Consider the following 16,150-nt stretch of genomic DNA (forward strand, 5'->3'; position numbering starts at 1 on the left):
ACTTATTGTCATTTAAATGAATTTTAATACGCATGCATTGGCACGTGTCCTTATTATTTGATATTCAAGTCCATACAGGAATTCAATGAATTACCTCCATCTTCCGTGAGCAGTTTGAAGTCAGATTTGTTAGGGTATTAATTTAGAATTGAGTCTTATTTATTGCATGTTAGACGTGTATATTGGAATCATTTTGATACGCCAAGTTAAGATACTTATTTGTTAAGGCTACTGCTGCACTACGGTAAAACTGCAGAAAATTTTGTGAATAAAGGAAACTGAAGGAGGCGGCCGCACTCACGGTTTAAAAATCGTCAAGGATTTTTTTAGTACCCTACTAATATTCGTATCAATTTATTGCACATAAATTATTCTTAAGACGATAGCTTTGAAAAGTGTGCTAAATATTATTTCAGCGGTTTTCTTAACAGACAGACTTACCTACTTTTCATTTATGAAAACAATAGGAAATTCGTGTGCATAACTATAGGTACAGAATTTGTGCACTGAATAGTTTCCCAATTACTTCTTCCAGGGTAACAGCTCCCAAATTCCATAACTTATAAACTATCTCTTCCAGGGTGGAGGGCGACGCGAGAGCGAGGCGTGCGCGTGCGGGCGGCGCGCCCCCGCCGCGACCGCGCCGTCGCACGCCCCGCACCCGCTGCGTGCGCTCGATGACATGCCGCCGGTACTCAGGTAGTTAATGATGATATTTCTTTCCAATTCTTCCTTTAAATATGTAAGACATTACCATTAGAAACTTATGCTATTCTAAAATATAAATAGGTAGGTTTCCAATAAGGACACTTCATTTTCTCAAAGCCATACTGGCTTATAGTGCGACGTATACAAACTGACCAAATTCTTCAATATGGCAGAGATCCCGCAAGTAGGTAATTCTACTTCACACTTCATGCCTAGTCGCAGGTTTCTCAGTTAAGGCCACTTGCAGCAATACTTTAAATCGAGATTTACTGAAACAAAAACTCGATTTAGGTCTACATCTGATTTAACGTCTTGCTCATTATGATTTAGCTTAAAATCTCGATTTAAATTGGCGTCAAAGTTAAACCGGCGTGTAGGTCGGTTTATAGTTGTTAAATCTCGATTTTATTGACAGATAACGTTATTGTAGATTTGTTCTTAAATATTTAGAAACCCCGTTTTTCTCTCGAAGAGTCTATAATGGAAGTGATTTATATAGCTAAGTAAGCTACGGCCGTATCCAGGCCATATTTTGCTGCCCATATTCCTGTGACAAGTGTTTTCTTTATAGCAGATCAAGCAAAGGAACAGGTGCGCTTGATTACAGCTTGAGCTTATGTTATCACCACTGTCCATAAATAAATAGGAGAATATTTGCTTGAAGATCAGAATACTTCTGTGTTAAATGCTATTGGTTAAATGCCGGAGGTAATAACATAGAAATTATGTTAACAATGTTGTTCTTTAAAAATAGTGGCATTTGGCTTTTTTTTCATCTTATGTAGTTATGTTTCTCGAGATCAAATGAGCAAGGGTTAAGGACGCAACATAATGTGAGGTTAAGGCTTTTCTTATAATTTCAAATATCTAACTACTCCAACATAACTAAAGTTACATAAAATTAAGTACCTGTAGGTACTACCTTTTGTCGTTGTACACCTTCATTTATCATTTAAATGTTATACACCTCAATATATAACTCATTAATTCGACAATATCTTACATAATAACGACCAATAAGCGTTAAAGACTTCAATGACAGTCAATCTATCCTAATATATTCGTATTCCCTTCGTCGCGTCGGTGAAAATAGTTTCATAATAGTCATCACCAACTTCTGTCGTTACGTACATACCGTGACAAGTTGTCGTGACTCGTGACCTGTGGATGATGTGTTATGGTGAGAGGATGACCTTTTGATGGAGCTTGATAGACAATAGGTACCGTATCATTTGGTTCATGTTAGGTAACTTGCCTAGCATAGTCTCTATTGATGTTATTCTAGACGATATTATATATTCGAGAAGACATTGGGAAGTAATTGGTCAATACACTAATTATTGTTATGGACTGTCTCAATTTCTATATTTTATATTTTCAGCTTTTGTATCCTTTTTTTGCGAAAGTTTATTGATGATTATGAAAGAGGTACTAGGATTTAAAAAGGAGTATTGCAAAAACTATAAAAATATACGAATTTTACCCAGTTTCGCAGCAATATGAACGTTTTGCAAAATTAGAAGTGTTCATTACCTGTTCTGCAACCGCAGGGTACAAAATCAATCAATCAAACAAAGATAAAATCACTTTAATGAGATCGATACTATAAGTATTGTAGTGGCATGAATAACTTTCTACTTGTTAAAGTTATTTGCATAATTGACATTGATTATTATGGTTCCCATAGGTATAAGCACAGACTAATAATAATATACTACGTATGTATAAGTAATATTAGGTAATGAGGAATTCCTTCTAACCTTTAGGTACGAGCATTATTATGTTACTTTTCAATATAAAGAACCTTTAATATGCTTGTAATTTATTTGCACTGATGTATGTCAGTATTTTATATCTGCTGTGCTTTGAACATGTCCATTAGACGCCATTGGAAAACAAAGGCAGCGACAATAAAATAAACAATAGTAGAATTGCTTGGTTTTCTTTGAAATTGAATAGGAAGTCATTTTGTTGATTCATTGATGCGTTGTGCCAGGCGTAAATAATTTGTGACTTTGTGAGACTGCACACATCCATCCGTAATCAGAATCTGAAAGATTGCATTTCTGAAATTGCCCATTCTTATTACTTGACTTACTTATGGAAACTCATTATCTGGGTATATAAGGAACATTATGTTTCTAACAATCTAAAGAAAAATTTATGCTATAGTCGTAACATAGTACAAAATCCTTAATTAAATTAAAGCTTCGTCTGATATGGTTTTAGTAAAACAGTTAAGGATTCCTTAACCAAATTTGTCCCTTATTTTAACATAGCATCGCTAACTTGTTTGTTTTGCTTACATAATAAATACTTGATTAAAATAAAAGGTATTGCATATCGATATGACAGAATGGTTTGCATAATCCCCCGAGGAGCGATTTCCACATTTGCAAATACACTCTATTGTTTGTTTAGTTTAGTGTTGGGTTAAAAGGTGAATGACATCAAAATATTTAACCACACCATTTGTATTCTTTAAGAATCCTGAAGATGGATGGTTTGAGAAACCAGTATGTTCGATTATCTCATACAGGAGGCTAGTTTTTATAGGCAATTTTTCTGTCACTTTATGACAAGCGTCACGCATCTTCTACGTATAACAATGAAACACGCTCGATTGCAACTGTTAAAATTTTATACATGCCTTCTGGAGGAATGTATTGCTGTTCACTTTAAGTAGATCTATCAGGGCTATAAGATTTTTATTGAATTTATCATATTTATTACGTCTGTCAAGGATTTTTGCAGGTATCATGTGACAACACCTACCTATCTAGTATCTACCAGTACATTAAGTAGATAATTTCGCATTTAGTTGATCTTAGTTTTGAATGAGCAGACTTGTACCGATGGTAAATTGTTTCAGATCAAACCCGTTGTACACAGAGGAGGAGGAACAGGAGGTAGTCATAATTGTGGACTCCCTAGAACCCGAAGATGTAGTGGAGGTCGGGGAGGAGCCGTGCACTCCTAGACGGGCGCCTTCTACCTCTTCAGGTAGCCAATGTTAGGATCTTTGCCATTTTACTATGCAATTTTAAATTTAGTGTTTATCTTTTTAATAGGTTACGATAAGATTGAACTGATTGAATACACGAGATTATGAATCATTATTATCGAATTCTTGAAGAGTATTTCAAAATTGATTCATTAAAAAGCATCTCATGAAATAAGAGAAATGATCATGATTTGATCATATATAAGTTCAATCAATTTCCATATTCAGGTTATGGCAGCGGTGCAGGTAGCCACGGTCGGGTGTCTCCCAATTTACCAAAGAATGAGCAATACGACCCGGAGCCGATACGATTGTCGGAAGATAAAAATGGATCTCAAAGCCCCTCCGATTCTGATGGTACCCCACCGTGCACTCTATCTAGAAGCCTGAAAGAAGATATCCGCTCCTGTTTAGGAGGCTGTCGGTACGATAAAGTCATTTATTGTTAAATTGGTATTGGAAAATATTAGAACTAAATTAGAAGATTTTTACAATTATATGAATCAATACAATGGTTATGTTAAATGTATTTCAGCTTTGAGCCCTCTGTGCTCTATACTGAATGATATTCATTTCTAATCTGATTTAAATGATATACAATTTTGTATTTTATTCCTCCATATAGCTGGGAAAAGGACGTAAACCAGGTAGTAGAAGCAGCAGTACGAGGGGCGGGCGGTATGAGCGCAGCCAGGGCCCGGCTACATGCGGCCCTGCTTGCACTGCATGAGCCGTCGGTCCCTAACCGTGGGCCCTCGCTGCCGTACTGCGGGCCTGGCGTGCGACCTGGTGACGTCACCATGATGCCGAAATCGACGGGAATGTCATTGTTGGTGAGTTGTGTTTCTTTAGCTGAAGAAGATGTATACAAGGGTTTACGAGAAATTGGCGGTATCCATCTGTCCTTAACCGCGAGCCCCCGCTACCGTACTGCGGGCCTGGTGTGCGACCTGCAGGTGACGTCACCATGATGCCGAAGGCGACGCGTGACGGGCATGTCTTCGTTGGTGATTTGTGTGTAGTTTAGTAGTACGAGTGAAGAGAGAGAGTATGAGAGATCTAATAATAATTACAATTTTTTATCATTACTGAATCTATAAATAATACAACAATTTCGCAAAGACTATATTTCTGTTGATTTCCTCTCAATTACAGATTTTAAAACAAATCTTAAATAACCATTTCTTCTTACATCAACTAACCTTTACCGTATTCTACACAATATCGGACCTTGTGAGTTACTTGCAAATGTTTCCATGGAATTAATCTAAAGATTCTTAATCTACTCAGAAAATGGCGCAAGAGTTGCGAAAACGCATAACAAATCTGGTCGGCGTAATTTGTAACATCCACAACGATTATCATCTTTATTACTACGATCTTAACTTCAATCAGAAGTAAATTGAGGATTTGTTTGAGTAATTGTTATAGTACCTACTTCCCGAACTTAATCGACTTAAAAGGTCAGATTTCATAGTTCTTTTTTTAACCGACTTTATATAAAAGTATGTCAAAAAGTACTACGTGAAAAATAATATATTAGCATTTAACATTGTTATCTTATACTATAGCTACGTCTTATTATAAGAAAACTATAAGACTCTTATAGTTTTCCTTTATCTACATTCATATAATAAAGCGGAAAGCTTTGTGTTCTTGTTTGCATTGATAAGACTCCGAAACTATAATTGGACCGATTGGTCACAGGCTATATTTTATTTTATCCCAGGCCAATACGCGCGACTAGTGGTAGTATATACGTCATATACCTAAAAATTAATTATGTGATCGGTTCTTTAACACAATATCTTTTTCACATTTGATACAATGAAATATTTGTTTTTCAAATGCATCTATAATGACTAATATTATAAAGCTGAAGAGTTTGTTTGAACGTGCTTATCTCAGGAACTACTGGTCTGATTTGAAAAATTATTTCAGTGTTAGATAGCCCATTTATATATATTTTAGGAAGGGTATAGGCTATAAACGATCACGCTAAAACCAACAGGAGCGGGGCACTGCGGGTAAAACCGCGGGGCACAGCTAGTATAAAAATATGAAAAAAGCCCTAATCAAATGTAAATTACCCAACACTAAACCTTTCCACTACATTTGCGGGTGAATCTAGTTCAAGAGCAATGTGTGGCAACCAAAACAATGTTCTGCATATCAATTAATAAACTATTTGTTTATCACTTATTCCATTGTAATAAGGTTCAAATTGCGAAGTGCTGTATGCACGCCAACCTTATAACAAATGATGCGCTTATATATTTTCAATTGATATACATTTTCCCTTACATTTTCCGATAAGGACATTTCTGGATGTTACTTGCGTATGTAATTGGGCATTCTGTTTTCATAAAGGCAAGTGATACAGTTTAATATTTAACGTATGAGGAAATTCGTCTTTATAATATTTCTGTGTTTTACGCTTATCTGTGAGAATAAAGTGACACAGTTAATTATCTATAGGCATGATGGGTCGCAATAAGATGAATGAGTGTCATTATTTTATTTCGACCCATTTTTTATTAATTTCTTAGCTATTTACTGCCAGTATTTAGTATCAGGCTTATAATTAAATACCTTATAATTAATAATCCTCTTTAGATTTAAGAACAATACAGCTGTCATAACAGAATAATAAATTCTTGTATTAAAGACTAATTAAGAGACTTATTTATGTTTCGACACCTCGGGCAATAACTTAATAAACAATAATATATTGTATCATTTATCATTAAATCGAGATACTATCAGTATTGTTCTGTACCGATTAATCGATGTTGGTCGATTAACGATGAAATATTACGCTGTTAACGGTCTAGAAACCCTGTTAATACTTAAATTATTGCCAGTTAAAAATATATTTTTATTGCACGACCTTATTTTAATGTCTGGTAACTTGTAATTTGTTAGAATTATTGACTAATTATGTCATTATTTGAATGGGTTGTTTGATAAATAACGGTCGTAATTATTGACCTAAAGATATACTAATTTATAATGATGTATGTTGTCTTAACTAAGTTCAACACAAATCTTTTTATACAATCAATCCTAATCTCAATTAAAGCATAAACATAAAACATCAAAGTAACCTGTTGCAGTTAGATGAACCGATAAAAAAAGTTGAGATCTAAACTGATGCGATTTCGTCAGCCATTTCGTAATTGTTTATGCACTAACTTATTTTTATTTTTCACGTCCAAGGTTTAGTCTAAACTTACTACACTAGTAATAAAAAAAAATCAGAAGAAGCCTATACTTGCAATTTGTATTGTTTCAAATAGATAGATATATAATGTACCTAGATTTACAACGTTCTTAAAACTATAAATGAAGCACAAATAATATAATACTAGACTAACTACAGATCTTACAATTTCCCCTTCAGGTGGCACTACTACGAAAAAGAGCCTGCGACACGATGCAATTTAAATGGCAGAGAAAAGTCTCAAGTCACAAAAATAATATCTGTATAAAAAAAAAATTAAAATATGCTAAGTCTATTTTAGAATGTTTTTGCAAAGACGACCAACAGTTTTTGGTCGCTGTTGAAAAAATAAGTTTATAACAATTATAAACATACTACAAAAATCCAGAACAATTGTCATACCCTAAATTTTGCCTTACCACAGGCCTATTCAAAGCTTTAACTGGTTCAAGCATGCTTTTAGACTCCCAAATTGTGACGTCACGCAGCACCCGTTCGAAAGTGTTACATTTCAAGTCGATAGAATGTGTCTAGTGCTCGCAATGATTAAGCCTAATTAATTAATGATCAACGAACACGTTGGCGACCGCGGGCTGCCTTGCCGCGGGGGCTTGCGACACGCTTCACCAAACTGTACTGTCATCGACAGAACGTCTATACTTTACTATATTAAAAAAAAAACATCTTTACTTTTTTGATCTAAAGCCAAAAATAAGTGAGAATTCGTATCATGTCTATGTTTGTTACTATTTGACGCAAAAACAACATATCATCTGTTTGAAATTGCGTAAAAAGGTAAATTTAGTTTGGACTAGCACAAAAGCTACCTTACCTTGATACCATGCGTGGCGCTGTGTGGTCCGTCTAGATTTTGTTAGAATCTTAATAAATATAAACTTATCTACATATAATAATTTTAAAATACATAACGAGATTTGAAAAGAAATCATCAAAAATGTTATATATTATTATAGGCATAGCCGATAATAAAATTGGGCAATTTTATACGTACGGCATAATATATGATTTGTAATCAGTAAGAAGTAATTGTATAAATTTTACAATGGCAATTATAATATTAACATAAAATTTATACACACGACTGTACTCGTATCGCGAACTCGCCAAAATTTTTCACTTTACGAATGTATGATCAATTGAGCTTTAAGTATACATATAATTGATTATTGTATTTTAATCCTCGAGCAACTTATTTTTATACATAACGATACTTGATTCAATTTTATTTATATTTGTACAGCTTGTATATCATGAAAAAATACGATTCACAGAATAGTCAGAAGCTCTCAAGTCTCTTCGTTTATTATGCCTGTATGTTACCTAAAATACTTATTTGTTAAATTGTAAATAATAAAAAAATATATTTGAAAATATTATAAAAACGCTAATTGTTGCCATTATAATAGGTTTTCAGTGTTCTAATGATCACCTACGTTTCCTTCACAATTACGTCTTACGCAATCCACAAAAGAGCACTATGGCCATTATAATTAACTATTCGTGCCATATATTGTGAAATAGGTAATATCGCAGATAATATAATACTGTAATAGCCAGCAAATGATTGCAGTAAATTGGTAAGACGATCAAAGTACAAAGAAGCGAATGTATGACAAACGACGAAGGACGGAGAACGGATACCGTCCGACGAACGCCTGGGTGTTACTCAATTATTTTAAACAATAGCTATGATCAGTAATTTGCGTTTACATGACAGACAACATGGGTTACATGCTTAACATCTCTGTTTATGGTAATTGATGTTTGACTATGAATTTTGAGTGGGATTCATCATTGATGTTGTAAGGAGTGATGGTCTAATTGTTGAATTATTAAGTTACTAGCTGTGCTCCGCGGTTTTACCCGTAGTGCTCCGCTCCTGTTAGTCTCAGCGAGATGATAGCCTTTAGCCTTCCTCGATAAATGGGCTATCTAACACCGAAATAATTTTTCAAATCGGACCAGTAGTTCCCGAGATTAGCGCGTTCAAACAAACAAACTCTTCAGCTTTATAATATTCAGTTATTATTAGATTATAATAATAGGCTATGTTTGCAAATTGGGATGGTGGAAAACAAAGAAATAATGTAATATTCATATTAACTAACTAGCTGTAGACGACACACGACGGACTGTTTATCTTAAATTCTCAAACCCGTGAATGTTAAAATAGCCGTAAGCTTTCGCATTTTCTTATTCCTACTAGCTATACTAATATTATAAATACGAAAGTTTGTGAGGATGTGTATGTTTTATTATTCTTTCTAGCAAATACTACTGAACCGATTACAATGAAATTTAGCACACATATAGAGGGTAACTTGGATTAACACATAGGATAGGTTTTATCCAATGACCTATTATACTAGTAGACGCGGCATACGCCAACATCATTGCACTAAAAAACAGCGTAATTAATACATACCTACTTACTAACGCATTATCACCAATACAGTTGTTCTCTCTTTTACTCTCACGCACGAGACATAATACATGTCTCACTCATGTACTTCGTAATAACAACTGCCGGTTAAAATATAAAAAGAACGTCCAGCCACGACGCTGAATGGTGCGTGACTAAGTGAAACTCGGGCACTTAGCTTATCTCGGAAATCCCACGGGAATGGCAACTATGCAGGTTTTACTTTGGAAACGCGGGCGAAGCCGCGGGCGGAAAGCTAACTGTCTAATCTAATCTTTGCTTTCATATGATCCTTCTCCAGACATAATAAGGAACACCTCCAAAGAAGAATTATCGAAATCGGTATTCGGTTTATACGATACGCGTGATGCCATGGCCAGGGGAAATAAGAATTCATTTTTATACACAGAGATTAAGACATAAGCATTTACCTATTATGAAGTATTACAGTATTTTAATTTTTAATGTGTTACTAAACGATCAGTTTTTAGTAGTACGGGACAGGTTACATGGAAAGGGCATAAAAATAATACAAGTAAACGAAAGGTTCTCATATTCATTTTGTATCCTCCCAGAGGCTTAAAAGTTTTATAATGCACCTTGTTAATTGATTTCATATTTTGTATATTACAATACTAAGTTAATTTTGAGAATAAAATGAACTATAGGTATGTGTGCAAGCTTAACATTTATAATAATAAATTATTGGCCATTTTTACATAAACTGCGTCGAATAAACTTGGCAAAAAATGCCAAAATATTTCAGTACTTACACAAAAATTCAATTTTAAAATATAACAGATAAAGTAGCGGCCCTAGTGAAGGACCCTAAAGACTCCAAATGATGTGCATAAATCAATCTCGCTTGAAATTGTTTGGATTGTTTTGTTTATGATCAGGTGCATGCAGTTATAAATCTTTCATGAAGGTAATGCACGAATCATTATGATTCTAATACTGGTAAGAATAAATCTTCAACATTTTCATCTACACTAATATTTTAAAGAGGAAAACTTTGTTTGTTTGTTTGATTGTAATGAATAGGCTCATAATTACTCATAAACTACTGGACCGATTTTAAAAATTCTTTCTCCATTCGAAAACTACATTATCCACGAGTAAATATAGGCTATGTATTATCACGCTAAAACCAACAGGAGCGGAGCCACGCGGGTGAATCCGCGCGGCACAGCTAGTATTTTATACAGATTTCTGAATGGCTTTGAAAATCAACTTTATGTAGATATGATTATCTTCTTCGAAAGATGAGATTGGATAAATCTGTTCTTTTTCTTCTTCTATGTATTCTCGCACTTTAAAGTTAAATAACGACGAAGACTAATTTTTAAGGACACTCGAGCTTTTTTTGAACAAAAATGTTTATAATATTACAGCTGTAGCTCATAATTCACTTTTATAAGCTGGACCTAACTTGTAAATTTTGTTAAATGCTCACTAGAATCAAGACCCTATTTTAGCTTGTTTACACTAATACCTTTCCGTATTTCATAAACGTAAGCTGTTCACAATTTGTCTCAAACTAATTTGGTAGACTTGCAGAATAATTGCGTAGGGGCTAAATATTTGACTTTAACGACGTTTAATGTAAATCACCTAGTTTCAATTGCCCAATCAAAATATGAACAAGCTTTTAGATTACAAGAAGTGAATGTAATCCTTGCTTCCTTCAGTAAAGCCTGCTACTCACGCACCTGCCGCAGGGGCAATATTGGAACAATCTCAGTTGCACGGCGGTCTTAGCAATTTCAGCTGTTTTCTAAATTGCCCCTGCTTGCTTGCTTGATCCATACACGTCAAAATTAAGGAGCCAATTAAGGGTGCAATTCCAATATTGCCCCTGTTACAGGAACGTGTTTAGCAGGCTTTAAGTGAAACCGTAAATAATTATTTTATATGGCTTCAAATTAATTGAGATGGGATTAAAATGTTTCGAAATCTATAAACAATTTTGCTTAAATTAGTAAAGCTGAATTGGCTTCTAAATGGATGTCTTTTCGTTATATTTTGCTTGGTTTTAAATGTGGTGGGTCATGATATTATAGGCTCGTATTATTGGAGATGATAATTTTTAAAGAAAAAAAAAAATGGGAGTTGCAATGATAGTCGACGGCAGTTTAATGGAAATTGAAGTTTAGAATGTTTATTTAATAAAAAAAAAATATTTTTTATACGGATATAAAAACGGAAGAATATCATTTGATAAAGCTCCTATAAATTATTATCGTACGTTTGTGCAACCAGCAAACAATCGCTAAATAAATAACTCAAGATTTAATTTTAATTCAATTATTAAAAACTTAAATTTATTATTATATTAATGACTGCGATCTTATTGCATGGACATTGTGTTATTCTAACGTTTCCAATAACCTTTACTTCTTAAATATCGACAGAAGAATTTTGATTTCGTAAACCACGATTACCGAATGCTTCTTTTTTCTAAATTATCTATAAGCACGCTTCATTTATTCAATTAACGCTGTCAGAATATTTTTTGCGTCAGTGATAAATGAAAAAGGCGGCAAAGTAAACATCTCATACATTAATTATCTGTGCAAACGCAAAATCTTTATAATGCTACTAGCTTTCCGCCCGCGGCTTCGCCCGCGTTTTCAAAGAAAAACCCGCATACTTCCCGTTCCCGTACGATTTCCGGGATAAAACCTATCCTATATGTTAATCCAAGTTACCTTCTATATGTGTGCTAAATGTCATTGTAATCGGTTCAGTTGTATTTGCGTGAAAGAGTAACAAACACACACATACACATCCTCACAAACTTTCGCATTTATAATATTAGTAGGACTTATACAGGTTTTGGTCATAATCAATGTATTTACTAGTTGGCACTCGAATAACATTAAAATTCGTTTGTGCCAATAATGATGTCGCAATGAAATTCTTGTGGAATACCAACAACCTCGAAGTGACCAGCGCAGCGCTTGGAATATTTTCGGTACATTTGCTGTTAAATGCGTTGGAGATTTTGTTATTAATGATCACAAAACCAGTGTTAACATTGCATTAATCTCAGTTATATTCACGTATTGTGCTGTAACCTCCTTCGACATTAGCTTTCAACTTTTTCTTCCATTCTGTACGTTAATTACCTACAGATAAAGTAAACAAATCGATACAGTAGGCGCCTGTGATCGCCCGATATTATGAAATCGTGTAATAAAGAAAATATAAATACTTTTAATGCTTTTTTAATTTTACGACTGTCGATTATAATTGTTAATTTTTGATAATATAAAACTTACGACAGTCATTACAGGAGTAACATTGAGGTGAACATTAAAATAAAAATTTATAGATTGATTAAGTTCTTTATGAGTTTTGGAGGGTATAAACGGTATAATAATTATAAATAAGTTGTAAGTATATTAAATAAATGAACAATTTAGTTGGCTGTTGATGTAATAGCTAACGCAACTATTTGAACTTTAGTAAAAGGATTGTATTTATTGGTTTATTATGTACCAATAAAATTTAATCGTTGATTAGATTGCATTTAACTGATATGCAAATTGTACAATATTATATCTCTAGTAATTTGAATCTTGTGTTAAATATGTCTATGTTAAATTAAACGTTTTTAAGTTATTGTTTGAAAAACAGTTCATGTAGAGTTCCTAATGATGCAATAATTGTGATATTTAAATTATGTACAGACGTTAGAACGTTTTTAAATTGTCTCATTTTCAATAGTAAAGAGACTGTTCCAATAAACAGTTCTTATATGTTTATAGATATCACATATGTAGAGTCTATTTTGAAGTCCTGTATAAAATTTAATCGCGTTAAAATAGGTAATACAAAATTAATCAGATGTTTGCCAAAACAATTAAACGTTTAAATTTGTTATCCTTAGTAGGTAGGTAATCAAAATGACAAGTTTGCTAAAAAAGTTTTTTCGAAATAAAAACTAAGTCATCTAAACGGGGCAATACTGTAATTTTAAAGCCCCCGCAACTATCGTGGTAATAGTCAGAGATCATTTTAACTTCGCATTTTAATGATACTATAATGTCATGCATATAGTATATTTCCTTCGTTTTTTGGTCTTGAGATTTGACATGATGTCGTCTTGTCGGCTGTCGCAACTCGCAACGTCTCATTAGTTTGATGGATCTGCGCACGCGTCTAAGAGATTTGAGAAATATTTTATCTTGTCAAACTAGTACTACGATAGTTGGAATATTTATATTTTTTAATACTGTAAACATGTTTACGCGTTTGGATTTGGAAGATGTTTTTACGTGGAATTTTATGGAATTAATTATGTCAGATTTTAGGACAATTGGAAGCAGGATTTCTCGGCTTGTTAACACAATTATCACAATAGTTTGTAGGTGTAGGTTTGTAGGTGTCTACTGATTTAATTATTATTAGAGAAATTTGAATTGATCTTCATTTATTCATATATTTTGGTCAATTACATTACCTATAATACTATTGTTGTGTTATTAAAAGTGTTGCTTTCTACCTATAAGTAAGTGATGTCCCGTGTCCCCGTAGTGGGGTAAGGGGCAGATGCATTATGCATACATCTGTTTCACTGATCGATTTTCTTTAGGCACAATCAGACCGAGACATTTTTTTTTCTTCGTCTCCACCGGGAATCGAACCCAGGACCCCTCGGTTCTACGCTCACACGTCAACCACTGTACCAAGGAGGCGGCTTTCTACCTATAGGTACTATAAATTCAATATTGATTTTAAATTGACTTAAAACTTTTAGCGTTCAACTTGTTACGTAATATAGAGTGTAATGTATCTTATACGTGATTATAATTTATAATATAATACTTGTAATTGTATACTGAAGCCTTTTAATAATGTTTAAAATATTTAAAATTTATTGTGGTTTTGAGGTGAAAAAACAACAATGTACGGCTTCACTTAATCTGAAGATAACAAGGGAAATAAACCAATAACTGGCGACGAGCCCGCGGCTTCGCCGGTCTAAACCCGATAAATGATATACTAAAACCTTCCTCAAGTATCACTCTATTTAAAAAAAACGCATTAATATCCGTTGCGTAGTTTTAAAGATTTAAGCATACTAACTACCCACAGGGACATAGGGATATAGGGACAGAGAAAGCGACTTTGTTTTATACTATGTAGTGATTATGCCACTGCAACTGGTCTGTTTTATCAAACTAACTACTTATTTATAAGTGAAAATAAGCTTACTGCATCTGGTCTGTTTTATCAAACTAACTACTTATTTATAAGTGAAAATAAGCTTATCATAAGCTTCGTGATATTCGCAGTGTTCAGTTTCAGTGGATCATGTTTTGTTCACTGCTTCATAACAGACCATTAGATATTAATTATAACTTAGGAATTCAATTGCAATAGACGTTCTTGCTCGAAACGTCAATTATTAATTACAAAAGTTTTAAATTACATTAAAAAAACCGGCCAAGTGCGTGTCGGACCACGCATAAAGTAGGGTTCCGTAGTCATGTTTTGTCACTGCGCTGTTTTTTATTTTTTGCGTCAACATCAACAATGGCTAGGGTCGGCTAGGTAACTAATCTAGGGGTCAAAATCCCTAGGATACTGGTCTGGTTTTAAAACAGAGTGACTGCCATCTGACATTGCAGTTCTTTGGGATAAAAAGTCTATATTTTTATTTTATTTATAATTTCAAAAGTATTCACCATAAGATACCCAAAACAATTTTAATTACTAGTTTACGCGCCACTTTATGATTGCGCCACGTGAGTGATTTGAAGTTTATAGGCCCAAGACTTTACTTTAGAAATTACAGGGGGGGACACCGTGTAAACGAGTTTGGCGGGCTATATCTCGCAAATGGTAAAGCTGATAAAAAAGTGTTGTATTGAAACTCTGCCTCATTTACATAGACCTTTTCAACGATACCCCACACAAGGGGGTGCGCTCAAAAAAAATTATTCAGCCTCCCTTTCCATGTATGGGGAGGTACCCTTAAAAAAGGGTAATTTTTATTTTTTGTATTTTTAAAATTGAGATCAATATCCAAAGTATCCTTGAACCAAGTTTCATACAAATCGATCCATAAACGTAGAAGATATTGTGCTGTGATGCAGACTGGGATGGACAGACTGAACGAACTTATAAGGGTTCCTTGTCGGACTACGGAACCCTAATTAAGCTCAGTCTTTACCTTGATTAAATTAACATTGTATGTAGTTTGGAATTCAGCAGAATAAATAATTAATATGAAATGATATTAACGGAAATGCATATTACAAAATGACGTTATTGCAATATATCCGTTTTATACATTTGGTCTTTTATTATCTGTAATTTAATCTGTTAGTTGTGGTACGTAATTATGTGGGTAGGCATTTTTATTCGTTCAAACTGAAGTCTTTATTACCTATTTATAATACTGCCATTTTGAACATATATTTGGTGCAAATTAAGTACAATTGAAAATTATTGAACAAAGATTTTGAGTTTATAGCATTAGGCAGAGACATAGAAATCTAAATAACAATGGGCAGAGAGGACTGATTCTTTTATATTTTTGTACTATTTGTTATATGGTGTATATGAATCTAAGACATATTATTTATAGCCTAAAGTAGTAGAAGCTTTCTGCCCACAACTTCTATCACAATTATAGTATTCTATCGCAAAATGAAACCTCTATTACCCTCTATTTCACTCCTTTCAAGTTATTTTTTCGTGACAAAAATAGCATAATCAGTAATCACCCAGTTTTCCTCTATCTATGTAGAGTCAGCTA

General features: G+C 33.7%; 2 protein-coding genes across 3 annotated transcripts in view; one reads left to right on the forward strand and one right to left on the reverse strand.

Moving 5' to 3' along the window:
• The window catches only part of LOC123698832 (transmembrane protein 214), a 196,704-nt gene that overhangs the window by 85,514 nt on the left and 95,040 nt on the right, over positions 1-16,150 (reverse strand). The gene's annotated exons all lie outside the window — the stretch shown is intronic.
• Positions 1-16,150, forward strand: part of LOC123698834 — a 48,461-nt gene that overhangs the window by 18,678 nt on the left and 13,633 nt on the right. The window contains exons 2-5 of one of the 2 annotated variants that reach the window (XM_045645611.1): positions 581-699; positions 3,581-3,720; positions 3,941-4,136; positions 4,338-4,545. In XM_045645611.1, coding sequence (XP_045501567.1) covers positions 683-699; positions 3,581-3,720; positions 3,941-4,136; positions 4,338-4,545 — 561 coding nt within the window. In that variant the 5' untranslated portion in view covers positions 581-682. The remainder of the gene's footprint in view (positions 1-580; positions 700-3,580; positions 3,721-3,940; positions 4,137-4,337; positions 4,546-16,150) is intronic. The other variant, XM_045645612.1, reaches the window with a different exon arrangement.

The sequence above is a fragment of the Colias croceus genome, chromosome 17 (genome assembly GCF_905220415.1).
Source record: "Colias croceus chromosome 17, ilColCroc2.1".
NCBI classification, from domain to species: Eukaryota; Metazoa; Arthropoda; class Insecta; order Lepidoptera; family Pieridae; genus Colias; species Colias croceus.